The sequence below is a fragment of the Saprolegnia diclina genome (genome assembly GCF_000281045.1).
Source record: "Saprolegnia diclina VS20 unplaced genomic scaffold supercont1.38, whole genome shotgun sequence".
NCBI classification, from domain to species: Eukaryota; Oomycota; class Saprolegniomycetes; order Saprolegniales; family Saprolegniaceae; genus Saprolegnia; species Saprolegnia diclina.
The window spans coordinates 422,315-447,028 of NW_008246105.1; the positions used below are offsets into that span (position 1 = coordinate 422,315).

Sequence of the window (24,714 nt, forward strand, 5' to 3'; positions counted from 1 at the left end):
TCCATGGCGTCTCCTGTGCCAGCTGCCCTCGACGTTGGACCAACAACACTGACTACCAAGGCTACTCGTCTGCTCACTGGCAGTCGACGCAGCTCTTGAGACTTGAGGCTGGCAGTCGACGCAGCTCTTGAGACTTGAGGCTTTGAGGTGTTGGTGCAGTTGCTATACTGATGTAGGCATCGCAAGTGGGAGAAGTACATCGATCGGACACCGATCTACCCGACTTGCCGCAAGCCAGCCACGTTATTCGTTATCGCTACGCACGGCAAGCTCTTACTCACGCCAGCTTGATGACGCCGGACGCACGCTTCCGTCAAGGAAGTACAATGATGGTGCAGGGCGACGACGTACATGGAACCCAATTTGACCCAACTCGAATGTTTCGCCCAGTTATTACCAGTTGAGCAAAGAAGGTCGCCGGCCTTTACGACGGCGACAAACTTAAAAGCTTGATTCTCAATCTCAAAGTGAAAGTTCGAGAAAGGTATCTCCAAAAGTGTCACGGGTGTCTGGCCTCGGATGGTTTCAAGTCCCTTGCATCCGGCTCGAAATACCCGCGAACCCGAGTCAAGGGCTATTTCTGCGCGCGAAAAGACTGCCGGCCGTTGCGCAACCGCCGCCCGCTCTGCTGCCTCTACCCCCCTCCTGGGTTCGCGAGCCTGCGTCAACGAGCTCATATATCCACCTTGTACAGCCACAGGCAGCCGTTTGCCAAGGCGATTCGGAAGATCGAGGTCTCGCCGCTTGTTGCTTTGCACGAGGAAACCCCCGGAGAAGTGTGGCATTTATGCAGCCTAAACTCGGATTCGACCTCAACTTGGCTACTTTTAGCTTTTTAACGCCGACTTTGCCATTGCCCAATTTGCAGGAATGGACTCTGAAAACGCGGCCAACGGGCCAGACGACAAGGCCGTGCCCGTCGCGGAGCCCGAGGTCGAGGTGCGCCCGCCGCTCTGCGTGCGCCAAGCGTCGTTCATGGTGCCCGAGGCGCTGCCGCCGGACGCGGAGATCCCGAGCGTCTACTCGGAGATGCACTTCAAGGGCATGCAAGACCCGTACTCGACGTCGCCCAACGTCTTTATGAGCACGCTCAACGCTGCGAGTATCGACACGATGCTCAGCGGCGGCCTCAAGAAATTCTTTGAAAAATACAACAAGCTCGCCGAGACGACCAACCTGCAGCTACAGACGCCCGAGATCCGCTTCCACAACATCTCGTTCTCGGCGCAAACGAGTGCCAACTCGCTTGCGTCCGGCACGGTCGGCAGCTACCTCCGAGAGCTCTTCCTTCCGTGCTGCTGCAAGCCGCCGAGCGTCGAGAAGTCTGTGCTGCACCCAATGTCCGGTATCATTCCGCCCGGCAGCATGACCTTGGTACGACATCTTGGTACGCACATCATTTCTGATGGAATCGATAGCTTTTGGCGAGTCCGGGCTCGGGCAAGACGACCTTTCTCAAGGCGCTTGCCAACAAACTCCCAACGAAGCGAACCAAGATCGACGGCAGCGTCACGTACAGCGGCCTGACGGCGGACCAGCTCGACCTGCGCAAACTTGTGGGGCTCGTTGACCAGCGGGACAACCACTGTGCGACCATGACCGTGCGCGAGACGCTCAAGTTTGCGGACCAGTGCCTCAACGGCCACCCGAAGAAGAAGCGATCCGGGGCGTCTTCGCCGAGCAAAGCCGAGGACAAGATGGCCGACGTTGCCAACCTACGGACGGAGCTCTACCTCTACATCCTCGGTCTTTCCAACTGCGCCGATACAGTCGTCGGCGACGCGCTTCTGCGTGGCGTGAGCGGCGGCGAGCGCAAGCGTGTGACCGTGGGCGAGATGCTCGTCGGCGGCCAAAGCATTTTCCTCTGCGACGAGATCAGCACGGGCCTCGACTCAGCAGCCACCTTTGACATTGTCAACGCACTCCGCACTTGGACGAAAACGCTCGGCGGTAGCTGCATCGTGGCTCTCTTGCAGCCGCCCCCTGAGGTCGTCGAGCTCTTCGATGACATTTTGCTGCTCGCAGATGGGCATCTGGTACGTACCAGATAACATTCGAGTCCAATCTCGATTGAACGCGACGGGTAGGTGTACCACGGACCCCGCACGTCGACGCTGCCGTACTTTCAGACGCTTGGGTTTGTGTGCCCGACGCGGACCGACCCGTCCGACTTTTTGCTCGAGGTCGTTGCTGGCAGCGGTGCCAAGTACTTCAATCTCGGTGCGTCTCAACGCTCCATCTGGAAATCTTATATCAAAGCATAGACCACCCGACGCCGGCGCCCACCTCGTCCGAGGCCTTTGGCAAGGCGTTTGTCGCGTCCGCTCTGCACGCAGCGGTGCGCCTGCGCCTCAAGAACGGCGAGCTGCTCCACGATGTGACCAGCGTCAAGCGACTCGCGTTTCTCGCGCGCAAGACCAAGATGTTTAGCCTGGCGTTCTGGGAGAGCACCAAGCTCCTCACGGCGCGCCAAATCATTTTCTGGACGCGTGACAAGGAGCTTCTTTGGGGTAAGCTGATCGAAGCGTGCGCCGAGGGTCTGCTTCTCGGCATCATCTACCTCGACGTCGACGCCTCGCTCTACATGCGGATGCTCTTCTTTACGATTGCGATCTTTCAGGTGCGTCCGACTCAAATTCAACGCACCCCTGATCGCTGATCGTAGCGCCACGCGTGGCAGCGCATCACGATTTCGTTTGGCGTGCGCAGCGTCTTCTACAAGCAGCGGTCGCGCAACTTCTTCCGGACAGCGTCGTACGCAATCGCCGAGGCCGTCGTCCAGATCCCCATCAACCTCGTCGTCGCGGTCGTCCTCGGCACCATCTTTTACTTTATGAGCGGCCTCGCGACCGAGACGACCGTCTTCTTCACGTACCTCGCGATCCTCGTCGTCTTCCAGCACGCAATTGCAGCGTACTTTACGCTCCTGAGCTCGGTCGCGCCGACGATCAACGCGGCGCAGTCGCTCGCGGCGTGCTCGATCGTCTTCTTCCTCCTCTTCTCGGGCAACATCATCCTCTCGGACCTTATTCCGTCGTATTGGCGCTGGATGTACTGGTACAACCCGCTCGCGTGGGCGCTCCGCGCCATCATGCTCAACGAATTCAACAGCTCGCGCTACACGCCGGCGGCCCGGGCCACGAGGCTCGATGCCTTCCAGATCCGCGAAGGCGACGAGTACATTGGGTACGGGCTCTTGGTGCTCCTCGGCTACTATCTCCTCTTTACGACTCTGAACGCGCTCGCATTGCACTACATTCGGTACGACACCCAAGTGCGCCCGGCGACGCCGCCACCGCCCGTCACGGACGCGACGGTTGTGACCATCGACGCACCACCGACGCAGCTCCCGTTCTACCCCGCGCGCATCGCGGTTCGCGATCTCGACTACTACGTGACGCTGCCAACGGGCGAAGAGCGGCAGCTGCTGCACCACGTGACCGCGGCGTTTGAGCCGGGCACGATGACCGCGCTCATGGGTTCGTCTGGCGCGGGCAAGACGACTTTCATGGACGTACTTGCGGGTCGCAAGACGGGCGGACGCATCGTCGGCGACGTCTTCATCAACGGTGAGCCCAAGAACCCCGCGACCTTTAGCTGCATCGCCAGCTACTGCGAGCAGATGGACATCCACTCGGAGAAGTCAACGATCCGCGAGGCGCTCGAGTTTTCAGCGTTTCTGCGGCTGCCGCAGACGTTTGAAAACGACGCCAAGCTCAGCTTGGTGCGCGAGACCTTGACGCTCCTCGAGCTCGACAAGATCGCCCACGAACGCGTCCTGAACCTCAGCGTCGAGCAGAAGAAGCGCGTCACGATCGGTGTCGAAGTCGTCGCCAACCCGAGCATTCTCTTTTTGGACGAGCCGACATCGGGGTTGGACGCCCGCTCGGCGCAGATCGTCATGCGCGGAGTCCAGTCGATCGCACGCACGGGGCGCACGGTCGTGTGTACGATCCACCAGCCCAGCATCCAAATCTTTGAGCTCTTTGACGCGCTTCTCCTGCTGCAAAAAGGCGGTCATGTCGCGTTCTGCGGCGAGCTCGGCGCCGACTCGCAAAAGCTGCTCGAGTACTTTCACTCGATCCCGGGGACCGAGAAGATCCAGCCGCTCTACAACCCCGCGACGTACATGCTCGAGGTGATTGGCGCCGGCATTGGCCGCAAGGACATCAAGAATTACGCCGACGTCTATGCGAGCAGCGACCTCTGCGCATCGAACCGCAGCAAAGTGGAGCGGTTCCTGGCCGTGTCGCCGGACCTCGTGACGTTTTCATCACTGCCGTTCCAGCCGATCGCGACGAGCCTCGCGAACCAGACGCGCTGGCTCACGCACCGGACCGTGCACATGTATTGGCGGTCGCCCGCCTACAACTTTGTGCGGCTCGTGTCATATCCCGTCTTTGCCGTCATCTTTGGCAGCACGTTCTACCAGCTGCCATTCGGCACTGTGGCGCGCGTCAACTCGCATGTCGGCCTCATCTACAACAGCATGGACTTCATCGGCGTCATCAACATGATGACGGTGCTCGACATGGCGACGGCCGAGCGCGCAGTCTACTACCGCGAACGCATGTCCAACTACTACAGCCCGCTGCCGTACTCGGCGTCCTTGCTGCTGGCGGAGATGCCGTACCTGCTCACGGTCATCATCAGCTTTGTCGCGATCGAGTACTGGATGGTCGGCTGGTTCAACGACGCGGCCACCTTCTTCTTCTTCTGGTTCATCTACTTCGTGTACACCTCCCTGTGCACATTCATGGGCATGTGGATGGCCGTGCTCATGCCCAACATCAAGGTCGCCAACGTCGCTGTTGGCGCCATCTCATGCGTCTTCAACCTCTTTGGCGGCTTCCTCCTCCCGTTCGCCCGCATGAAGTGGGGCTACAAGTGGCTCACGTGGATCATTCCGTCGAGCTACTCGCTCAACGTGCTCATCGGGCTCGTCATTGGGCACTGCGACGATGGCGTCGGACCCGGCTGCAACCCGATCCTGATCGACGGCCAGCCGACGACGGTCAAGTCGTATGTCGTGACCAGATTTGGGTTTGATCCGGCCGAGATTTACTCGAGCAGCGGCGCGCTCCTCATCGAGTGGGCGCTGCTCCAAGTGTTCATCTACCTCACGCTGCGTTTCGTGTGCCACCTCAAGCGCTAACATCCGTGCCGTGCACTGAGCTAACTGCATTCAACGTCGACGATAAGAGACTGGTGGTAAACTTGATAAATTGATACATTGAACGAAATACCATAGTTTACAACGACGTCGGTCGCACTTGTCGGCAACGCCTATCGTATGGTGACACAGCGCGACCGTTGGCACAAACGGACACGACACCAGCCAATCAAATGCGTCGATTCGGTATCTTTTGATCCTCAAAGCTTCGACAACAGTCGAGTTGGACTCACTGACAATGGGCGCGTCCAGCTCCATGAAGAAGGCCGTGACGCTCTCGGCAAAGATCGTCGACGTCGAGATCGACGCGTTCGGCGGCTTTATGTACGGGCTCGCAGACCAGCACGAAGTGCAGCACTACCTCCCGCCGCAGTTTCCCATCATCCCGCGGCTGACGCAACCCAACATTGAGATTTGCCGGCGCACGTGGGACCTCATCCAGACTGCTGGCACGGACAAGATGAAGCAGTACGGGAAGCCCGGCATCATCCTCTTCTACGACGAGTTCTTTCACCGCATCTTCGAGCGCGACGCGACGATCCGCGAGGTCTTTCCCAAGGTCCAGCAGCGCGCCGAAGTGTTGATCAAGGCGATCAGCTTCATCCTTGCGACCCGCGCTGGTACACATCTCTGCGACTTGCTTGTGGCATGACGCGTTCTCAGGGACGCCCGCCAGTGTCGAGGAAACCGTGACGACGTGTCGCTTCCTCGGACACAAGCACCGCTCGTTTGCCAAGGTAGTTGCTCCTCCTCGTCGCGCCGATAAGATCTGACAAGGTCAAGTAGGTCCGGCCGCACCATTTTGCGCAATATACCAACACGTGTATTGAAGTGCTCATGTACTGGCTCGGCGAGGCCGCGTCGCATGACGTGGGCATGGCGTGGAGCCACACTGTCGGGTTGGTGTTGCTGTCTGCGTACCGGGTGTCACTGCTCGCGCCGCCGTAGGTTTGTGCTGCGGCATATCTTAGAGGCCTTTCTCTTCCAGCGCACGGACCCGTACGAGTCGTACCAGGTGACAACGATCGCAGCCGTGCGCGAGATCACAGAGTCGTCCGTGGGCTCTGCCTCGCGCACGGAGAAGGCGAGCCGTCTGAACAAGTAGAGTCGCTTGCGTGCTGCCACGTACGGCTCTGAACGTGTGTTTCGATTGGCCAAAATGCATTTTCATCTGGCCCAATCCGCAGCGTGGGCGATGGGTGGTTGGGGATGTTTAGGGTTTTCATACAAATTCCAAGTACAAATCGGTGGGGACCTGAACCGCGCGCTGTGATTGGACAAAAATCATGGCGAGCGCCGCCCGAAGCGCCATACAAATTCCAAGGCATTCGCGGATTTCGGCGAAGGAACCCCCAAGCCTACCCCACCCTCACGCTACCCTAACGCAACTTCAAGATGATGGACGAGGGTACCCTCGCTGATGCGATCTTGGCGGCTCATGGCATGTGGTGCTAGTGGTTAGCGCGGACCAGATCTACCAGGTCCAGCTCGCCCACCAGCAGCAGCTCCACGCGCAGCTGCAGCAGGTCAGCGCCAACGTCGCCCAGCAGCTCGCGGCCGCGTCGACCGCCAGCTTTCCCTTTCCTCGCAACTCGCCCGACTTCGCGTGCGAGAACGTCGGCGACCGCATCAAGGGCAAGCGCCGCAAGTACTGCCCGCACGAGGTCACGGCGCTCGTGCTCGGCGTCCAGCGCTACGCCGACGACAGCTGCCCGTGGAGCAGCATCCTCCGCGACCCGCACCTTGGCCCGCTCTTCCACGGCCGGTCGGGCGTGGATCTCAAGGACAAGTGGCGCACGCTCATCAAGACCCGACCCGACCTCGCAAGCTATACGGAGAACCGGAAGAACCACCGCAAGTACCGCCCGTTCACGGCCATGGAAGAGCGCGCGCTCATCGAGGGCGTGAAAAAGTACAACGGCCAGCGCAACGTGTGGAGCCTCATCCTAGTCGACAAGGACCTCGGCGTGCAGTTCAACGACCGCTCCAACGTGCAGCTCAAGGACAAGTACCGGACCCTGCGGCGGTCCGGGCTCGTCAACACAGTCTCGGTCTCGACGCCAAGCAACCGCAAGGCCAACCGCCCCGGCAAGCTCGGGCTCATGCGCGGTCCGCTCTCGCCCAAGAGCCGGCAGACACTCAACGCGGCGGCAGCACAGCTCGCGAGCAGCTCACTCTTGCAGCAGCAGCAGTCGATGTTTACCGACCCGAATCTCTTCATGTCGACGCAGCTCAACCTTGGTCAGCTCGGACAGCTCACGATCGCGCAAGCCCAAGCCCAAGTGCAAGCGCAGCTGCAGGCCACCGTGCAGGCCACCGTGCAGTCCCAGTCGCAAGCCGCCCAGGCCGCCCAAGCCAAAACGTTCTCGCAGATGCTGGCGGCCGCCAACTCGAGCTACAACAATGCGCTGCCTGCGTTCATGATGTCGGGCTCGGCCTCGCCACAGAACGCCCTCTCATTTTACAACTCGGCGACCGGATCGCCGCAGCCCGCAGGCGAGACCACCAAGCGCAACGGCAAGGGCGTGCGCAGCGGCAAGGCCCCCAAGGCTCTGCTCGCGTCGACAACGCCAAAGGTCAAGAACGTCCTCGACAAGATGGACGCGCCGCTGTCACCGCCGCTGCTCGACAACATGATCCCGATGCCTGCCTCGGTGCAAAACAGCGGCCGGCCGACCGGATTCTGAGATTTTGATTTGACGTTGAGTAGGACATGTAGGTAGTTTTATGAATATGGCGTGATCAGTGGTGCATCAGCTGCGTACGGAGCTCGTGCACGTTCGGCGACGCAAGGTCCAGCGTCAGGTGGTAGCGCGGTGTCGCCTCCAAGCAGCTCACAATCTATTTGTATCAATGTTTCAAGTTGGTACATCATGGCGCAAATACCGAGGCGGCGACCGACGCAGGCACCAAGCAAAGACCTTGAAAAAGCCCAACGAGCATGTCTTCCGAGAGGACACTGCCAATCGCGTGCTCGAAATCGTCGAGTGGGAGACTCGAAAGCAGCTACCGTCGCAACGTGACGGCGGGTCGTCACCCGAATCTCACTCTACCTTGGCCATCGCATCCGGGTTCGCCTTGGCCTTCAAGAGCCGTCGCCCGGTCGTCGTCGAGAAGGGCTGCGCCGACATCGACGTCGAGACCGGCTTGGTCGGCTTCTTCTTTGCCATAGCCGCCTTGGGCTTGGCATGTACCGACGACACCTCATCTTGGTTGTTGGAAGTCGCCGTGCCCTCCTTCTTGGGCAGAGCAGGTGCAAGAACAGCGTCCTTGGGACCCGACACCGGCTTGGGATGTTTGCGCTGCAAGAGCGCTTCGACAAGCGCCTACGACGCCTCATGGGCTCATCATTATGGCTATCGATCGGTGACGACGCACCTGCTCTTTGGCGTCCTTGGACATGGCCCGCGCCTACGCCAACAGCACGCTTCACCACCATAAGAGCGTCGCGTTGTGTACCGCTGCTTTCATGGCCGAGAGGCGCTGGATGGCGTCGTGCAGTGGCTTTGCCTCGTCGCAGCCGTCGACGTGTTCGTGGAGAACCGAGAGAGCGCGGTCCAACTGCGCGAGCTGCGTCAAGGCGTCTGCGAGCTGTAGCGCCCAACGGCCACGCTCGCTCGGCGTCGGCGGATGCTCCAAACCGGTCTGCAGGTCCCCTATGGCTCTACGCATCCTCATGAACATGAACTTGATGCGAGATGCGAGACGTACGCCTGGGCGTTGCCTGCGGCCAAGTGCGCTGCCCCACGGAGCGCAAAGGCGCGCTGGCGCTCGGCTGGCGGAAGGGCGTCGGCGTTGTTATCGCCGTCCAAGACATCGGTACAGAGCTCGAGGACACGGTCGAAGGCCTTGTTCATGAACGCGTCGCTCGCTTCCTGCACAAGTTGCATCTCTCTCGGGTACTCGACGCCGGCGAGGCTCAAGCTGGCCGTGGCGTCGGCGGCTGGCCATCGGTTAAAGTCGGCAAAGACGTTGGTCGCAAGCTCGGCTTCGTCGGGCGACGCGCTCGTTGTCCATGTCTCCAAGGATGCCAAGAGGGCGGAGCTGAGGCGGAGCTCGCCTTTCGTATACAGCTTGCGCACCCAGCTCATGTAGAATGCGAGGATCTGGAGCGCGCAGAACGAGAGTTCGGGCGTCGCCTGGTTGCTCACGAGCTGCTGCACGATCGACGCGCTGTTGGGCAGCAAGAGCATCTTGTGGTGTAGTGCCTTCTCGAACGACGTCGTCGGCTGCTGGAACCAGTCGAACGCAGGATTGCTCGTGAGCTAGCATAGACGATGATGTCTTGGTGCACTCGGAAGGGAGGTTGCACCTGCGTGAACGTGTCGAGGGCTTGACCACGCATGTGGATGTCCTCGTGGTCAAACATGCTCACGAGCGTCACGAGACCATCCTGTAGAGCGCATGCATCATGAGGTGGCCACGAGGAGTGTGCTTCGTACGTGCAAGATGAACTCGCTGGCGAACGACCATTCTTGGGCGTGGCAGAGGTACATCATGGCCAAGTATCGCTGACACGTGATCGCGCAGGGGTGCGTTGCCGGTGCGCCATGCGGCGGCCCTTGCACGAGCGCCGCATACCACTGCCCATCTGCGGCCGTAGGCTCGAAGAGCAGTTGTCGTGCACGGTCGTCCGTGAGCCGCTTCCGAAGCACCTCCTCGACGCTGGCCGTTGCCGGCGCCTCGTAGTAGGCTTCAAACTTGGCCACCAAGGCCTCGCGGAGCTCTTCCGGGAACGGTGCGATCGCATGCGCCAGCGTCGCCTGGACGACCTCCATGCTCCTGACGATGGCTCCGAAAGATTTTCTGTGGAGCTTCCAAAAACCAGGAAGATGTTTTAAACACTGTTTCATTCGTGTTGGATTCGATTTACGCTTCAGCGTGCTCGATGGTGTAGACGGCCATGGCGAGCGCGCCCTCGTACGTCTTGTTGCCGCCGATGAAGCCGCCCGCGTGGACAAAGGTGCAGCCGGGAATACCCGCGATCGTGCTGAGCTCGTCGTCGCGGAAGCCGCGCCAGGCGGCGGGCAGGCCCATGCGCAGCGCAAACTTGCCGTCCTCGACGTTCACGGCCTGGATGCGCCACATGCCGCCAAGGCTGTCTTCGTAGAGCACAAACTTGATCTGGCCCGAGATGAGGAGCTCGTCCTCGATCGCGTACAGATGCGCCTTCCACGGGCAGTACGGGAGCGTGAGGATCTCGCCCGACTTGTGCACAGTGAAGCGCCCGGCGAGCGCCGTCTCGACGATCGTGCGCGCCGGCAGCCACGCCTCGTAGTAGTAGCGGACGCGCTCGACAAACTCGGAAATCGTGAGCAGCATCGCGTCATGGAAGCGCGCGTTGACCACATCGTCGGTCTGCGGCTCGTTCCAGCGAGCGTTTAAGTAGCCGACGCGCGAGCTCAGCGACGTCGTGATGCTGTAGTTCTGCGTGCCCGTCGCGACCTCGACGCCGTTGTCGATGCCATCAATGTGCTCGATGAAGCCCTTGTACATCTTGTGGTACATGATGTCGAGGACCTTGTCGCTGAGCGTGCCATCGCAGATGGTCTGGATGATGTCCCGGCCAAAGTGCCTAATCGACATATCGATCCTGCATATGCAATAGCTTCAACCTACTTGTAGACAAGGCCAGCGCTCGAGAGCTTCGTCGGCTCGCCGTCCATAGTCCCCGTGAACGTCTTTTGATGGTGGTCGAACCGGATCGCATCCGGGTTGTACTCGCCGCCGACGTCGACGACCGCGTCGCAGCCCGCGAGCTTGGCCATGTCGCGCGTGCGGAGGATGTCTACGCCACGTCATTAGTGCATTCCTCATCAGAGAGAAGCTGTACCATGCGCCTCAAACCGCGGAAGGATCTTGAGCATCGAGACCGCGAGCGCTTCGTCGCAGTGGAACGTGCCATTGTGCGTGCCAATGTACTTGGTGCCCTAGCGCAGCGCCATGAGCATGGGCCAGAGGTAGGTAGAGAATGACATCGTACAGGCGCAATGGCCGAGAAGACCTTGGCCTGCTGGACCTTGGCGATCGACTTGTGGAGAGCGCGGCCAGCCATTGCTATCGTGCGGATTTTTGGATAATGTTACCACTGGTGTTGAAGTTCCCTCCATTTTGTATACCTGCAGGTATGCGTTTTGAGAGGTTCGCGCTGTCCGCCCGCCACGTGCGCTGGGCGCTCCGGTGCCGGTGCGAGGCCTCTCCCTGCGTCTCTATCTTCGACCATGTAGCCATGAACGGCTCGGAGAGGCTGTCCTCGATGGCGGAGCAAAGGATATGTGATGCGGTGTCAATTCGCTTTGCTCAGTGCAGTCGCACTCTGCGGCCGCCACGTTTTTATCTTCTTTGGTTGCCCTGAATCCTGGCATTCGCCGTGCGTACTCGGCACCACCTAGGCCTCTTCAAGGGCATTAGCGTTGACACGAGTGGATCATCTTTGCCCAGGCGGCGTGCTGCTGCTGACTCAACGTCCAAGTCTCAAACGACGTCCATGCTCGGAGCTTTTGATGTATGCTTTTTCGCCTTGATGGCAAGCCGAGAGGCGCGGTCAACGACTGCAGCTAGGTGACAGGAGGGTCACTGGAGAGAAAGTCTACCGGGTATGTCGTCGTACGTGGAGCTGTTCCTGCAGTCTCTCTTTCTACGGGTGACTGGGCGCTTCGATGGGTTGTACTGGATAAGCGAATTGCGGGATGCAATTTTCCCTTGCGCAAGATATTTCGTTTTTGGTTGACTGCGGGCATGAAGTACACCAAGTTTACGCACGAGATGGACGTCTTCCTCCTCGAGAGCCTCCAGGTGAGCAACCCGATGCTGGCGCCGCATGGGTCGCGCCTCGCCGCGTGGAAGGAGCTCGCGCAGACGCTTGGCACGCGCGTCTGCAACAACGAGGCCGCGTGCACGTGGCAGATCTGCCGGTACAGCCATCGCCCATGGTGTGTGCGTGATGCAGCGATGCGTAGGGACCGCGCCAAGGCCCTTCTGCATATGCACGAGCACGGGCAGGAGAAGAAGCTCTTCAAGAACAGCGCGTCGCACCACGACCTGAAGCGCAAGGAAGCGCTCATCGTCGCGCTGCGCGAGACGCTGCCAGAGAAACGGGCCAGTGCGATCCTCAAGAAGGACAAGCCCGCAGGCGTCAAGAAGAAGATGGCGCCGCTCTCAGCGCCGGCACGGGTCGCGTCGTCGTCGCTGCAGCCGCTGCGACCGCTGCTCAAGCAAGAGAACACATCGCCCAACCCAGCGCCAGTGCTGGTGCCAACTCCGACGGCGCTCAAAGCACCCATAAGTCGCAAGCGCAAGGAGATGCATGTCGAGCCCGACGTCGACGCCCGGCTGCGCGTCCTCACGACCGCGGTCGAGACCAAGATTCGAGACGACATGGAGACGCGGGCGACAGATCTGCGCCTGCGGCAGCAGGAGCTTGAGATGCACCAGCAGATTCTGCGGTATCTCGAGACCAACATGTCGTATACGACTTCCTCGTACATATGTATCTCATGAGATCGTAGGCCCGCCGGCGCGGTGCCCGAGAAGCTCGTCGATCTCATCGAGCGCAAGATGAGCTTTGACATGGAGCACCGGAAGCGCGACCTCGAGCTGCGCCAAGCCGAGATCATCTTCCAGAACCAGCTTCTGCGCTACCTCACGCATGGCGGCGGCGAGTAGCCCATAGCACCCTCCCTTTGTTGTTGCATGCCTCCTCTATCTATGACATGTTCTCTGTCTACCTCGCTTGCATATTGATGCTATCTTCCTGAGGTTGACGTAGTACATATATGAGGTGGATCATTTCTCCTGGCGCTGGTTGCAGGACACGCGCTTGGCGTCCGCGCGCGTCGCCTTCGCATCGTCGTCCTCGTCGGGTGTGAAGGCCTTGGCCTCGGCGGCGAGGCGCTCGAGGAGCTCGCGGATGTTGCCTTGAATCGTACTCAGCTCCTTCTTGGTCTGCGTGTAGTTCCAGTCCTTCTCCTGGAGCGACCGCTCGCGCTTCATCGTGCGCTGCTGCTTGGGGTCGCACTCGAGGTCTTCGTGGATCTCCTCGTCCGCGATCTCGGGGATGTCGTCCGTCATCTTGGCCGTGAACGACTTGCAGCGCACGGCGAGGTCCTGGAGCGCGCAAGAGAGCTCGAGCTCGGCGTCCTCGTCCACGCTCTCGCAGCTGTCTTCGAGGTTCATCTTCCAAATATGGACCCATCGCCAACGGCCTCATGGCGTAACCGACCTCGAGCCGTCGCCATCGTCCAGACGTCGTCTTGGCTAGCGCATCGCCATGCGTCTTCGTCTACCTGCGAACGACGTCGTATGCCCCTTCGCAGCGGCTTGGTCGGTGCCGGCTCGCGCTTGGCTAGGCATAGTATTTTGATGCACATTTAAAGTACACTTGGGTTTTGTAAGCAAATGCGCGAAAAGAATAAAAACGCCCGCTCGCTTCGTTCTTGAAGCAGCGAACCAGTAACTTGATCCCATTCCATTTTGACCACAGAAGAGGCAAGCGGACAAACATGAACGTGGATCTGGACGTCGCGCAGCTCGAGGCCGAGGCCGAGGCCATTGAGAACAACACGCAGGTCGTCGACCAGGAGATTGAGGACATGAAGCGCCGCGTGCAGGAGATGGAAGAGGAAGCGCAGAAGCTCAACCAGATGCACAGCCACGTCCAGTCGCAGATCCCGAAGGACGCGGCCGCGACCGCCGCCGCTGCCGCCGCCGCCATGGACGAGAACTCGATTTACGTTGGCCAGGTCGACTACGAAGCCACGCCCGAGGAGCTCCAGGCGCTCTTCCAGAGCTGTGGTACCATCAACCGCGTCACGATCCTCTGCGATAAGTTCACGGGCCAGCCCAAGGGCTACGCGTACATCGAGTTTGCGAGCCACGACGCGGTCGAGAGCGCGTGCCTCCTCAACGACACGAGCTTCCGCGGCCGTCAGCTCAAGGTCACGCCCAAGCGCGTCAACGAGCGGGGCTTTAACTTTGCCCAGCGCGGTGGCCGCGGTGGTCGTGGCGGCCGGGGCCGTGGCGGCTTTGGCGGCCGTGGCGGCTTCAACCCCAACTTTGGTGGCCGTGGCGGCTACGCGCCCCGCGGTGGTCGCGGACGTGGCCGTGGCCGGGGCCCGGCGTACCACCCGTACGCGTATTAAAAGAACCATTTCGGTCTTAAAAGAATGCTTTTAAAAAAAGAGGGAGTAAAAAAAAAGAAAAAAGATCCGATTCCCCCACGCCCACTTGACCGGACCTCATTGCCCACCAAGCTCATGCAAGCTTCTTGGACGGCCGCTTGGAGCCGGGCGCGGCCGCCGCCGACTTGCGCTTGAGACTCCCGCCCTTGGACGCGACCTTGGACGCAGCTGCTACACACGTGGCGCCATGAGCAAGCACCAAGACGAGCGTTGGCATCGTACTGCTGGGCGGCGCGACGAGCGTCGTGATGACAGGCGCGTCGCCGCCGTCCGCCTTGCCCTCCAGGGGCATTGCGTGAAGCTGCGTTCTCGGTACGTGCACCGCGCCTGTGATCGCTTGGTACTTTGCGCTGAGCGCATGCACCTCGTTGGACTTGACCGCGAGGGCCTTCTTGACCGCGAGGAGGCCGAGGATGTCCTGGCGCACGCTGTCGTACGCGGTGCAGACCTGCTTGGTGGGCATTGGGCGTGGCGGCATGTGAAACTAACACGAATCTACAGCCCTTGCGACTTGATTTGCAGCGGTGTACCTCTTCGAGCACCAGTGCCATCTTGCGCAGGAGCTTGCCGCTGAGGCCCATCTTGGCGGTTGTCGACGGCAGTGCTTGGGTCGTACTGCGAAAGTAGACGCCGGGTGGCATGGGCGCGTGCACAATCTGATGGCGCACGTCCGCCAGCTCCTACGCCAGCGGTGCAGAGCGATGAGGAGGTGGAAGGTGTCTACCTTGCGCTTCTTCATGTCGACACGCACGACAGCCTTCTTGAGCTGCGCCTCGATCGTCTTGAGCTCTTCTTGGAGCTTCTTGATGGCTGACTCTTCGGCGTTCGAGCGGTTGAATGACACTTCGAGCTGCGCCTTGCGCTGCTTCTCGTATGCTATGTGGAAGCGGTACGCGACCGGCTTTTCGACGACGGGAGCAAGAACGACCGGCGCGGGTTCAGGCTCTGTCGGCGGCGTCGCAGGTTCGGCCTCCTTGGTCTCTTCTTCGTCTGGGGTCTCCGCAGCCCCCTCGTCTTTGCTCGGCGTGCTGTCGGGGGCAGTGGCCTCGGGCATCTCGTTGGTTGCTTCGACGGCTTCGACCTCAATTTTGGGAACCTCGTCGACCACCGCCGGCGTCGTGTCCCGCCGCAGCTCGGAGAGCAGACGCGTCGCTTCGTAGTACCAATACTTGATGTCTTCCATCGTTCGCGCTGCGTGCTTTGCGCCAAAGTTGTACCGGTCCGTGACCACGACCCAGCGCAGCTCGTAGCGTTCGCAGACAGCCCAGAGCGCGACCGTCTCGTCGTACGTCCACGGCTGCGGAATCGCAGGGTCCACATAGTCCTTGAGCACCTTGTCAAACTCGTCGCTCGAACAGACGGGCGTGACGTGGCATGTGACGTTGAAGCGGGCGAACGGGTACTCGAGCCCTTCGGGCAGCGCGGCCTTGACCCAGTGCGACAGCACGAGGTCGTCTGTCCGTGCGCTGTTGCGAAACTCCCGGCGCAGCCTAGACATAGCGTCAGAGTCATCCTAGACGTGGGCCATACCATTTGACGCGCTGCGTCGACTTGACCAAGAGCGACTTCTTGAGCGGCAACGACGTCGTGGGCATTGACGAGACGTGCACGCGGCCGCCAAGGCCGAGGCCCAGTCCATGGTTGGCCTTCGATTCCTGCAGCAGAAGCAGCTCGCGGTGGATCTTGGACTTGGCCTTGGGCTTCTCTTCCTTCTTCACGGGCTTGGGCGTCGTCGCGGGCGCAGCGCCGCCCACGCCCAAGATGTCCGCGACATCCCCCATGATTTGATATTGGTTTCCAGAGGCTTCTACTTTTGCAGTGTACACTAAATAGGGAGCTTCGAAATTCTAGGTGTAAATTGATGTGCTACAGTAAATGATGTTACTTTTATTTTATTACAAAGTAACACTATTTAGAAATAGGATACTCGCAGAAGCCACCAACCGAAGCGGCAACGATGAGCAAGTGCGGTGACAATTTCCTCTTTCGCTATGTCGATGATCAGCGAAAACAAGGGGCTTTGTACTGCGCTAGCTCAGGGTTAGCGTGTCGGCGGCGGCTGGTTGTTCAAGAACACTATTTCTGCATGGGCAGGTGGTTTCTTTTCGGCCCGGCTACATCACTTGGGGTTTGTATGCTCGAAGATCCACATCAGACAATTACCTTATGCAAGACATTCGAAGGTGATCGCACGAATCAGCGTACTTTAAATGGCTGGAATGGTACTGTATAGAGGAATATCTATTTTTGAGCGACATCCCAAGGATCGCGACTCTTTACTAAGATCGAAGGCGCAGCCATCTCGACGTCAAAGACGAAGAAGATCATGACGCAGCAACATCGAGGAGAGTACGACGAGTACTTGATGGCCGACTCGATGGACGAGTACACGAAGCGCGACAAGGGCGGGAAGAAGGCGTGGACGCCCGACGAAGACCAGCAGATCGTCGCGCTCGTGGCCAAGCTCGGCTGCAAGCACTGGTCAAAGCTTGCCAAGATGATGCGCGAGCAAAACGCTGGCTGTGTTCGAAGCGGCAAGCAGTGCCGAGAGCGATGGCACAACCACCTCGGTACGACAGCGAATGCCCACCATTATGGTGCGACCGAGTTGCGTTTGTATAGACTCGACGATCAAGAAGGGACCTTGGACAAAGGAGGAAGAAGAGCTCCTGATCCGTGCTCACAACGAGCACGGCAACCAGTGGAGCAAGATCGCCAAGCTCTTTCACGGCCGAACAGACAACGCCATCAAAAACCGATGGTGGACACCATGACCTCGCGCCTCGTCCTCACGCCGCCACGTAGGTTTGCCAAGCAGCGCCGCGAGTCCCGCCGCACGGGCAAAGCCAACTCGCCATTCGATCATTTCGCTCACGTACGTCCCGCCCTGCGCCACGACATCGCTTTGACGAGCGAACGGCACACAGGACTCGGACGAATTGCAGCTGACACCACGACCAACCCACCGACTTCTGCACATGAGGTACATGTACACGCCCTCAGCAGCTCGAGATGCTGAGCCGAGTCTTTGTAGCGACATGATGAGCTCGCCACGCCACACCTGGATATCCCCGGTCAAGGCAGAGTACGTCAATCGTGAGATCGCTTCGACGTCACGCTTACTGGGACCACTCTACGCAGGCCTGCGCCGTCCGCGCTCTGGAGCGCACAAGGCGCGCTATACTCAAATGCGCCGTGGCGTTCATTGCAGCAGTACGCGACGTAACTCATGCACGCAATCTCACACTCTGCGACCATAGGATGGACGACATGTCTTCGTTCGACCTCGGTCTCATGGAAGGCTACTCGATGGACTATACGTCGGTGCACCACGGACTTCGCGACGACGCACCATACCATGACGACGATGGCGAGAGCAAGCCGTCTGCGCGGCTGCTACCGCTCATGGAGCTAGACTTGGATTGGACCGACAAGGTCCTGATTTAGCAAAATCGTCGTTGTTTCAAGTAGTTCGCCGTCCTTGCGTGCTTGTTAGCGTGGCCACGCCCATGCTTGAGGGTGATGCAGAGCACATGGGATGGGCTGCCGGCGCTCCAAACCTCCTTCGCAGCGCCGTGGGCGTTGCCGGACCCTTGAGGATCGCCGTATCTTCCACCAGTGGTGGCTGCACTTCGAACTTCGTATGTTGGTCGAAAATCGAAGTTCCCATACACAAGAGCTGGATTCGAAGCTCGATGGCCATCGAAGGAACGACGTTGCGAAGACGAGATCTGCATTTCGCAATTGCGATGGGCAAGGAAGACTCGGTGCAGTATGCGTCCGTCAAGATGCACGACGACGACGATGGCCTTCCGCTCGAGCCCATGCACATCAAGTCGACGCGCGACGTGGCGGGCGACGCCAAGGACTGGCGCAGCGTCTTCTGGTGGACGTTCGCCATCACGCCGTACGTCATTTTGCTCTGCCTCCTCTTTCTGAGCTCGACGGGCAACCTCTCGGAAGAGACGGATCTCAGCGTCGGCTGCGCGGCCCAGCGCCTTGAGAAGCTCCAGACGACGCGCAACGTCTTCTGGGACCAGTCGGTCGTGACCGACAAGACGCGGTTCGCAGCGATCGGGCAAAAGGGCGCTACGATCTGGATGACGGGTCTCTCGGGCTCGGGCAAGAGCACGATCGGCCGCGCGCTCGAGTCCGAGCTCATCCACCGCCGCGTGCAGGTCTACCGCCTCGACGGCGACAACGTGCGCATTGGCCTCAACCGCGACTTGGGCTTCTCGGCCGCCGACCGCGAAGAAAGCGTCCGCCGCGTCGGCGAAGTGGCCGCGCTCTTTGCGGCCTCGGGCACCGTCACGATCGTCGGCCTCGTCTCGCCGTACCGCGCCCACCGCGACGAGGTCCGCGCCTTGCACGAGAAGATGAACATTCCGTTCTACGAGGTGTTTGTCGACACGCCGCTCGAGGTGGTCATGGCGCGCGACATCAAGGGCCTCTACAAGAAGGCCGTCGAGGGCAAGATCCAAGAGTTCACCGGCATCTCGGCGCCGTACGAAGCGCCGGTCGCCGCCGACATGACGCTCTTCACGCCCAACCTCACGCTGTCGACCGAAGTCGACGCGCTCCTCTCCTTCCTCGAAGGCAAAGGGCTCTTCACCGGCGTCGCGTCGCTGCCGAGCGGGTATCCCGGCGTCGCGCTTCCCGACGGCGGCAACGCGGCCGAGAACTTTACGTCCTTGTACCCGGACGCGCCGTCGGTCACCGCCGTCGACCCTGCGTGGCCGCGCGTCCTCCTCCGCGACGAAGACCTGCACTGGCTCCAAGTCATTGGCGAGGGCTGGGCCGCGCCCCTCCGCGGCTTCATGCGCGAAGGTGCGTACCTCCAGAGTCTGCACTTTAGCTCGGTCGTCTTCGACACGGACGGCTTGACCGACGGACGGCTCAACCCGCACGCGCCGACCAACTTTTCCGAGTACGCGAACGAAGGCTTGCGCAAAGGCCGTCGCGTGAACCTCCCGATACCCATCGTGCTGCCCGTGACGGCGGCGACGAAAGCGCTCATCGACGGCGCGTCACACATCGTGCTCGTGGACCGCGCCGGCGACGACGTGGCGATCCTAGCGGCGCCCGAGGTCTTCCCGCACCGCAAGGAGGAGCGCATTGCGCGGACATTTGGAGCCATGGACGCCCAGCACCCGTACATCGCAGCCATTCAGGCGTCCGGTGAGTTTCTCGTGGGCGGTGAGATCCAGCTGCTCCAGCGCCTCACGTACAACGACGGTCTTGACGCGTACCGGCTCACGCCGGCCGAGCTCCGGCGCAAGTTTACAGAGATGGGCGCCGACGCGGTGCTGGCCTTCCAGACGCGCAACCCGACACACGCCGGCCACGCGTACTTGATGAACTCGGCGCGCCAGCAGCTGCTCGACATGGGCTACAAGAACCCCGTGCTGTGGCTTTCGCCGCTCGGCGGCTGGACCAAGGACGACGACGTCCCGCTCAACGTCCGCGTCGACCAGCACGTGGCCATTTTGAAGCAAGGGATGCTCGACCCGGCCTCGACGGTGTTGGCGATTTGGCCGTCGCCCATGGTCTACGCCGGTCCGCGCGAAGTCCAGTGGCACGCCAAGTCGCGCAAGAACGCGGGCGCGACCTTCTTTGTCGTCGGGCGCGACCCCGCCGGCATCAAGCGCTCGGACGGGCCCGACATGTACGCGGGCGACCACGGCCGCTACGTGCTGCACCTGGCGCCCGGCCTGGACGACATGCACATCATGTCGTTTCCCAAAGTTTTTTACGACAAGGTTGATCACCGCATGAAGCCGCTGGACATGACGCGCCCCAAGGCGGACTTCTTGTCGATTTCGGGCTCACGCATGCGTCTCATGGCCAAGAACGGTCTCCAGCCGTGCGACGGCGCCATCCCGGCCAGCTGGGAGACGACGCCGACGTGCGTCCCGCCAGGGTTCATGGCGCAGGCGGGCTGGGACCTCATGATCCAGTACTACCAGACGCCGAATGCCGCCTCGAACGTCCAGTACGCCGAGCCGCGCCGGACGCTGGCGCCGCGCGACGACATTACAGCGGTGGGCACCCTCGGCCAGCGGGACTTTGAGCTCTTTCTCCAAACGGCCAGCGGGAAGCGCTCGGCGTGGCACGACGTGCCGCTCTACGTCAATAGCACCGCGGGCATCGTCAACCTCGTCGTCGAGATCGAGAAGGGCCACATGGAGAAGATGGAGGTGCAGAAGCATCTTGCGTTCAACCCGATCATGCAGGACGTGACCAAGACCAACCACTCGCGCTACTACATGTACGCGGTTCCCTTCTTCAACTACGGCATGCTGCCCCGCACGTGGGAAGACCCGATGCTCAAGGACGCGCACGGCCATGCAGGCGACAACGACCCGCTCGACGTGATTGAAATCGGCGCGGCCGTGCTGCCCATCGGCTCCGTCCAGCCCGTCCGCGTGCTCGGGAGCTTGGAGCTCCTTGACCAAGGCGAGGTCGACCACAAGATCATCGCGATCTCGACGGCCGACCCGGACGCCGCCCGTATCCATACCGCCCACGACCTCCTCACGTACAAGCCGGAGGTCGTCGCGCGCCTTGTCGACTGGCTCAAAAACTACAAGCTGCCCGAAGGCAAGGCCGTCAACGCTCTGGCGCAGGAGTCGCTCACGTCGGCGGCAGCGGCGCTCGACATCATCGCCGAGACGCACACCCGGTACCAGCTGCTCAAGAACGGGACGACGCCCAACCCGGGCTTTTGGCTCGGCGACTAGCGCCTCATCTTGCATGCTTCCTCTTCTTCTTCATGACACATGGTTATACAGACTACGACTACGACTGCGGCTTCGACCGACGCAAGGGTCTCGAGGAGGAAGGAGGACGATTGTCGATGCAAAACTTAGATGCTGTACTCGTCGCTCTCGACGAGCGCCGGCGGCTTTTGGTTCTTGATGCTGTTCTGGTGCAAGAGCAGCTGCGCCTCAAAGAGCGTGGCTTCATTGTCGAGCTTGACCTCGGGCGTAAAGTCAAAGTCCTTGAAGAGCTTCGACTCCTTTTGCTCCTTGGACGCCGACCGCTGGAGCGTACCGGCGCCGGCCGGCGGCGGCGCAAGCCCTCGCTCAATCTCGGTGATCTCTTGCTCGGTGAACGAGTTGGGAAAGTTGGACGTGTCGGGCACCGCGTTGCCCGCGTCAATCTTGGGCTTGAACGGCGGCGGGATCTCCTTGCGGTACAGCTTGTTCCAGTCGATGGGCGCAAAGAACGGGTGGTCCATGATCTCCTTGTCGCCGCGTGGGCCCGACCCGAGACGCTGGTTCGGGTCCTTCCACAAGAGGCGCTGGATGAGGTCCCGCGCCTGCGGCGAAATGTACTCTGGGATCGTCAGGTTGCCGCGGAGGATGTTGTGGAAGAGCTGCTTCTTGTCGTTCGTATAGAACGGCGGGAGGCCCGTGAGCAGCTCAAAGAGGAGCGCGCCGACCGAGTACCAATCGAGCGCAAAGCCGTGGCCCGACCGCGAGAGCATCTCGGGCGCCAGGTACATGGGCGACCCGCAAAACGTGTTGGCCGACGAGTGGTCCGCGACGCCTTCCTTCGAGATGCCAAAGTCGGTCAGAAGAGCGTTGCCATCGAGGTCCAAGACGACGTTCTCGGGCTTGAGGTCGCGGAAGACGATGCCCTTCGAGTGCAGGTGCGAGAGCGCTAACACAATCTGGCCAATGTAGAACGCAGCCTCCGGCTCTGTGAACGCCTTGCGGCGCGTGAGCGTCGAGAGCAAGTCGCCGCCGCCGCAGTACTCCATGACGAGGAAGAGTCGGTCTTGCGACTGGAACGCATAGTAGAGGCTCACGATGAACGGGTGGTCCGAGCACGCCTGCAGCGCCGCCTTCTCCGTGTGGATGTACTGCGCCTGGTTCTTCTGCACGATGGCCTGCTTGTTGTAGGCTTTGAGCGCAAACCACTTGTCCTTGTTGGCGCCTTTGCCGCGCACGAGGTACACCTTGGCAAAGGCGCCGCGCCCGAGGACCTTGACAAACTCGAAATCGCGCGGCCCGAGCGCGAGGCTCTCGTGGTACTTGTTCTTGAACGTCACGTGCATCTCCGTCTTGTTGCTCACGTCGTTCGGGTCGACGCGGCCCGGCGGCTGCACCGGGTTGACCGCGTTGTTCTGCGCCGACGACCCGCCCGAGAGCAGCACGCGGATCGGGTGGCCGATCGGCGAAATGTGCACCGGCAGCGACCCAGACGCGTTCGGCACGTCCGTGCGCGCGCCGTACGCGATAAGGAGCTTGGCGCACGCAATGTTGCCGCCCTCGGCCGCGAGGTGGATCGCGCCGTTGCCGTTCTGGTCGGTCGTGTTGGGGTCGGCGCCGGCCTTGAGGAGCTCCTCAACGCACCTATACGGCCGTTCATGAGCGACGGCGTGGAAGAAGACTTCGAGCGTACGCAGCGTGGCCCTCCATGGCGGCGAGGTGCAAGGGCGTGAGACGGTCCGCGGTGCGGGCCGAGATGTCGGCGCCGCGGCCGACGAGCTCGGCGACGGCCTTGGCGTGGTTGTTGCGAGCGGCAAGGTGCAGCGCGGTGCACTGGTTGATGCCAACGCCGTTGATGTCGATGACGTTGTCGCGCAGGAGGGTCGAGATGAGGTGGAAGTTGCCGACTTCGGCCGCGTCAAACAGCTGGATTTGCTTTTTGCGCAGGTCGCGAAGGTCCAGCATCTGCTTGGGCGCGCCGACGATCGAGCCGACACGCGGGAGGCTGCGGTTGGACCCGAGACCCGAGCTGCCGACGAGCGTGTCGCGGGCTTGCTGGAGCGTCGCTTGGCCGTTGCTCGTCTCGAGTTCGTGGATGACTAAACATGCGTTTGTGAGAGGGTAGAGAACAGACGACCACGTACTCTGATCCTTGAGCATGAGTTGCTCGCGCAGCTGCCGGTTCTCTTCGAGGAGCTGCTTGATGACAACGTCCTTCGGGTCCGTCGAGGCCTCGGCGCCACGCACAATGTCGTGGTTCTCGAGCAAGCTCGGGCGCGTGTAGTCCTGGTCACTGGCCTTGGCGCCGCCCATGGTGGCGGCCGACGACGCAAACACCGACGCCTCAAACTGCGCGGGCGTCGGCTTGGATTCGTCGCTGCTGCCGCTCTTGCGGAAGCGCTGCTGCTGCAGCGCTGTCACGTGCGCGCGGATCATCTTGATCCAGTCCTCGCACTCCTTGGCCGTGTTGGCCTGGGCAAACATGCGCTTGTCGCCCGTGTTGATCTCAAAGCAGTTGGCCTTGTTGTCAATGTTGGTCTTCTTCACGACCGTGTCGGGCGAGAGCTCGAGCTGGCCCTTGAAGTGCGCGAGGTCCTGCTCCTCCTCCTTCTTCTTCGAGAAGAAGCCGCCGCCGACCTTGTAGTAGCACAGCTTGGCCTCCGCGAGCACGAAGAAGCGCTCTCGCCAGTTGGCCAAGGCGTCGATGGAGCCGATCGACCGCTTTGTGAGGTAGCCCGTCTTGGACGAGACGAACTCGCCCGCGGTCGTGGTCGTGGCCGCGCTGGATTGTGTCATGTCATGGCTGTTGCTCCGCCCCTTCCAGGACGAGCTCTTCTGGAAGCGCTGCGACGCGCCGGTGAACTCGGAATTGCGCTGCATTTCGCCTACGCAGACGCCATGAGGTCGGCCCTCGCGGCCGTGGGCGCGGTACCGCAAGGGACTCGGTTGACTGCTGCTGCTGCTGTCGCTGGGATACTAACGCCACTAGAGAACAAGCTCCCAACCAACGTCACCCGATTTATCTTGCTTTTTGTATGCTCTGAAATATTATTGTATAGAGGTTCTGCCACGAAGCCCATACAAACGCACTGTCGCATCTGGCCCCGCCTTGCCCGATGGCTATCCGGATCTTCGAACCTCCATAAATCAATTTTGCACCCGGCCGGGTCTTTAGGCCGGGGACACAACGCCTGCGACGCAGGCATGGGTCGGTACAGCCGCCGTGGGCCTCGCGGGCACTCGCCGCTGCGCCGAGAAGAGGCCATGGCGAGGCAGCCCTGGGCGAAGGCGGCTGTTGCTGCGGCGCTCGCCTGTCGCTGCGAATCCGCTTGTGGTCAGCGCGAAGGCCGCTCGCCCATCGCGCCAGCAGCAAACCAGTAGGCAGCTTGGCCTTACGAGCGCAGTTCTACGTGGCGGGCATGGCCTGCGCCATGGCCTGCGCCATGCGGCGGCGGCGACGACGCGCGCAGTGGCCGCGAGTTACATGCGCATGGACGTCGACGGGGCTGAATTCCAAGCGCGCGACCCCGACACGCTGGTGGCGTTTCATTGGCCGCATTTTCATGAATTGCTTCGCTTCGATCGAAGCGTCAGACCTCATTTAATGCAGCTTGCATACAAACGTGCAGTGTAATAATAAAAGTTG

At 61.0% G+C, this 24,714-nt stretch overlaps 12 protein-coding genes across 12 annotated transcripts; 7 read left to right on the top strand and 5 right to left on the bottom strand.

Annotated features, from left to right (window-relative positions):
- Nucleotides 1-555: 555 nt before the first annotated feature.
- SDRG_10993 (hypothetical protein) lies at nt 556-5,261 on the top strand. The gene is made up of 5 exons (XM_008617011.1): nt 556-1,374; nt 1,419-2,036; nt 2,088-2,220; nt 2,265-2,620; nt 2,666-5,261. Exons 1-5 carry the CDS (start codon nt 871-873, stop codon nt 5,153-5,155), a joined length of 4,101 nt encoding a protein of 1,366 aa, XP_008615233.1. The 5' UTR covers nt 556-870; the 3' UTR covers nt 5,156-5,261.
- A 104-nt stretch (nt 5,262-5,365) lies between these two features.
- On the top strand, nt 5,366-6,353 carry SDRG_10994 (hypothetical protein). Its single transcript, XM_008617012.1, has 4 exons — nt 5,366-5,793; nt 5,837-5,910; nt 5,960-6,072; nt 6,122-6,353. The coding sequence occupies exons 1-4, from the start codon at nt 5,412-5,414 to the stop codon at nt 6,276-6,278; spliced, it is 726 nt and encodes a 241-aa protein (XP_008615234.1). The 5' UTR covers nt 5,366-5,411; the 3' UTR covers nt 6,279-6,353.
- A 215-nt stretch (nt 6,354-6,568) lies between these two features.
- On the top strand, nt 6,569-7,860 carry SDRG_10995 (hypothetical protein; the record flags this gene model as incomplete). Its single annotated transcript, XM_008617013.1, has 2 exons — nt 6,569-6,581; nt 6,629-7,860. 2 exons carry the CDS (start codon nt 6,569-6,571, stop codon nt 7,858-7,860), a joined length of 1,245 nt encoding a protein of 414 aa, XP_008615235.1.
- Nucleotides 7,861-7,915: 55 nt separating this feature from the next.
- Nucleotides 7,916-9,951, bottom strand: SDRG_10996 (hypothetical protein; the record flags this gene model as incomplete). Its single annotated transcript, XM_008617014.1, has 8 exons — nt 7,916-8,014; nt 8,060-8,179; nt 8,227-8,499; nt 8,552-8,584; nt 8,633-8,837; nt 8,885-9,438; nt 9,486-9,566; nt 9,616-9,951. 8 exons carry the CDS (start codon nt 9,949-9,951, stop codon nt 7,916-7,918), a joined length of 1,701 nt encoding a protein of 566 aa, XP_008615236.1.
- Nucleotides 9,952-10,004: 53 nt separating this feature from the next.
- Nucleotides 10,005-11,246, bottom strand: SDRG_10997 (hypothetical protein). The gene is made up of 4 exons (XM_008617015.1): nt 11,157-11,246; nt 11,007-11,103; nt 10,793-10,961; nt 10,005-10,748 (listed from the first exon to the last, which is right to left on the bottom strand). The coding sequence occupies exons 1-4, from the start codon at nt 11,226-11,228 to the stop codon at nt 10,043-10,045; spliced, it is 1,044 nt and encodes a 347-aa protein (XP_008615237.1). The 5' UTR covers nt 11,229-11,246; the 3' UTR covers nt 10,005-10,042.
- A 652-nt stretch (nt 11,247-11,898) lies between these two features.
- SDRG_10998 (hypothetical protein) lies at nt 11,899-12,960 on the top strand. Its single transcript, XM_008617016.1, has 3 exons — nt 11,899-12,087; nt 12,133-12,636; nt 12,682-12,960. The coding sequence occupies exons 1-3, from the start codon at nt 11,912-11,914 to the stop codon at nt 12,836-12,838; spliced, it is 837 nt and encodes a 278-aa protein (XP_008615238.1). The 5' UTR covers nt 11,899-11,911; the 3' UTR covers nt 12,839-12,960.
- Nucleotides 12,913-13,534, bottom strand: SDRG_10999 (hypothetical protein). Its single transcript, XM_008617017.1, has one exon. It carries the CDS (start codon nt 13,346-13,348, stop codon nt 12,959-12,961), a length of 390 nt encoding a protein of 129 aa, XP_008615239.1. The 5' UTR covers nt 13,349-13,534; the 3' UTR covers nt 12,913-12,958.
- Nucleotides 13,535-13,674: 140 nt separating this feature from the next.
- SDRG_11000 (apoptosis regulator BCL-W) lies at nt 13,675-14,313 on the top strand (the record flags this gene model as incomplete). The annotated part of the gene is made up of 1 exon (XM_008617018.1): nt 13,675-14,313. One exon carries the CDS (start codon nt 13,675-13,677, stop codon nt 14,311-14,313), a length of 639 nt encoding a protein of 212 aa, XP_008615240.1.
- A 112-nt stretch (nt 14,314-14,425) lies between these two features.
- SDRG_11001 (hypothetical protein) lies at nt 14,426-16,133 on the bottom strand (the record flags this gene model as incomplete). Its single annotated transcript, XM_008617019.1, has 5 exons — nt 14,426-14,523; nt 14,575-14,836; nt 14,883-15,032; nt 15,077-15,842; nt 15,883-16,133. The coding sequence occupies 5 exons, from the start codon at nt 16,131-16,133 to the stop codon at nt 14,426-14,428; spliced, it is 1,527 nt and encodes a 508-aa protein (XP_008615241.1).
- A 486-nt stretch (nt 16,134-16,619) lies between these two features.
- SDRG_11002 (hypothetical protein) lies at nt 16,620-17,833 on the top strand. The gene is made up of 7 exons (XM_008617020.1): nt 16,620-16,922; nt 16,975-17,113; nt 17,158-17,227; nt 17,280-17,335; nt 17,387-17,437; nt 17,494-17,565; nt 17,613-17,833. Exons 1-7 carry the CDS (start codon nt 16,679-16,681, stop codon nt 17,797-17,799), a joined length of 819 nt encoding a protein of 272 aa, XP_008615242.1. The 5' UTR covers nt 16,620-16,678; the 3' UTR covers nt 17,800-17,833.
- Nucleotides 17,834-18,035: 202 nt separating this feature from the next.
- SDRG_11003 (hypothetical protein) lies at nt 18,036-21,221 on the top strand. The gene has a single exon (XM_008617021.1). The coding sequence runs from the start codon at nt 18,048-18,050 to the stop codon at nt 21,090-21,092; it is 3,045 nt and encodes a 1,014-aa protein (XP_008615243.1). The 5' UTR covers nt 18,036-18,047; the 3' UTR covers nt 21,093-21,221.
- Nucleotides 21,218-24,334, bottom strand: SDRG_11004 (AGC/RSK/RSK-UNCLASSIFIED protein kinase; the record flags this gene model as incomplete). The annotated part of the gene is made up of 4 exons (XM_008617022.1): nt 21,218-22,712; nt 22,762-23,167; nt 23,213-23,953; nt 24,001-24,334. 4 exons carry the CDS (start codon nt 24,332-24,334, stop codon nt 21,218-21,220), a joined length of 2,976 nt encoding a protein of 991 aa, XP_008615244.1.
- Nucleotides 24,335-24,714: the final 380 nt, after the last annotated feature.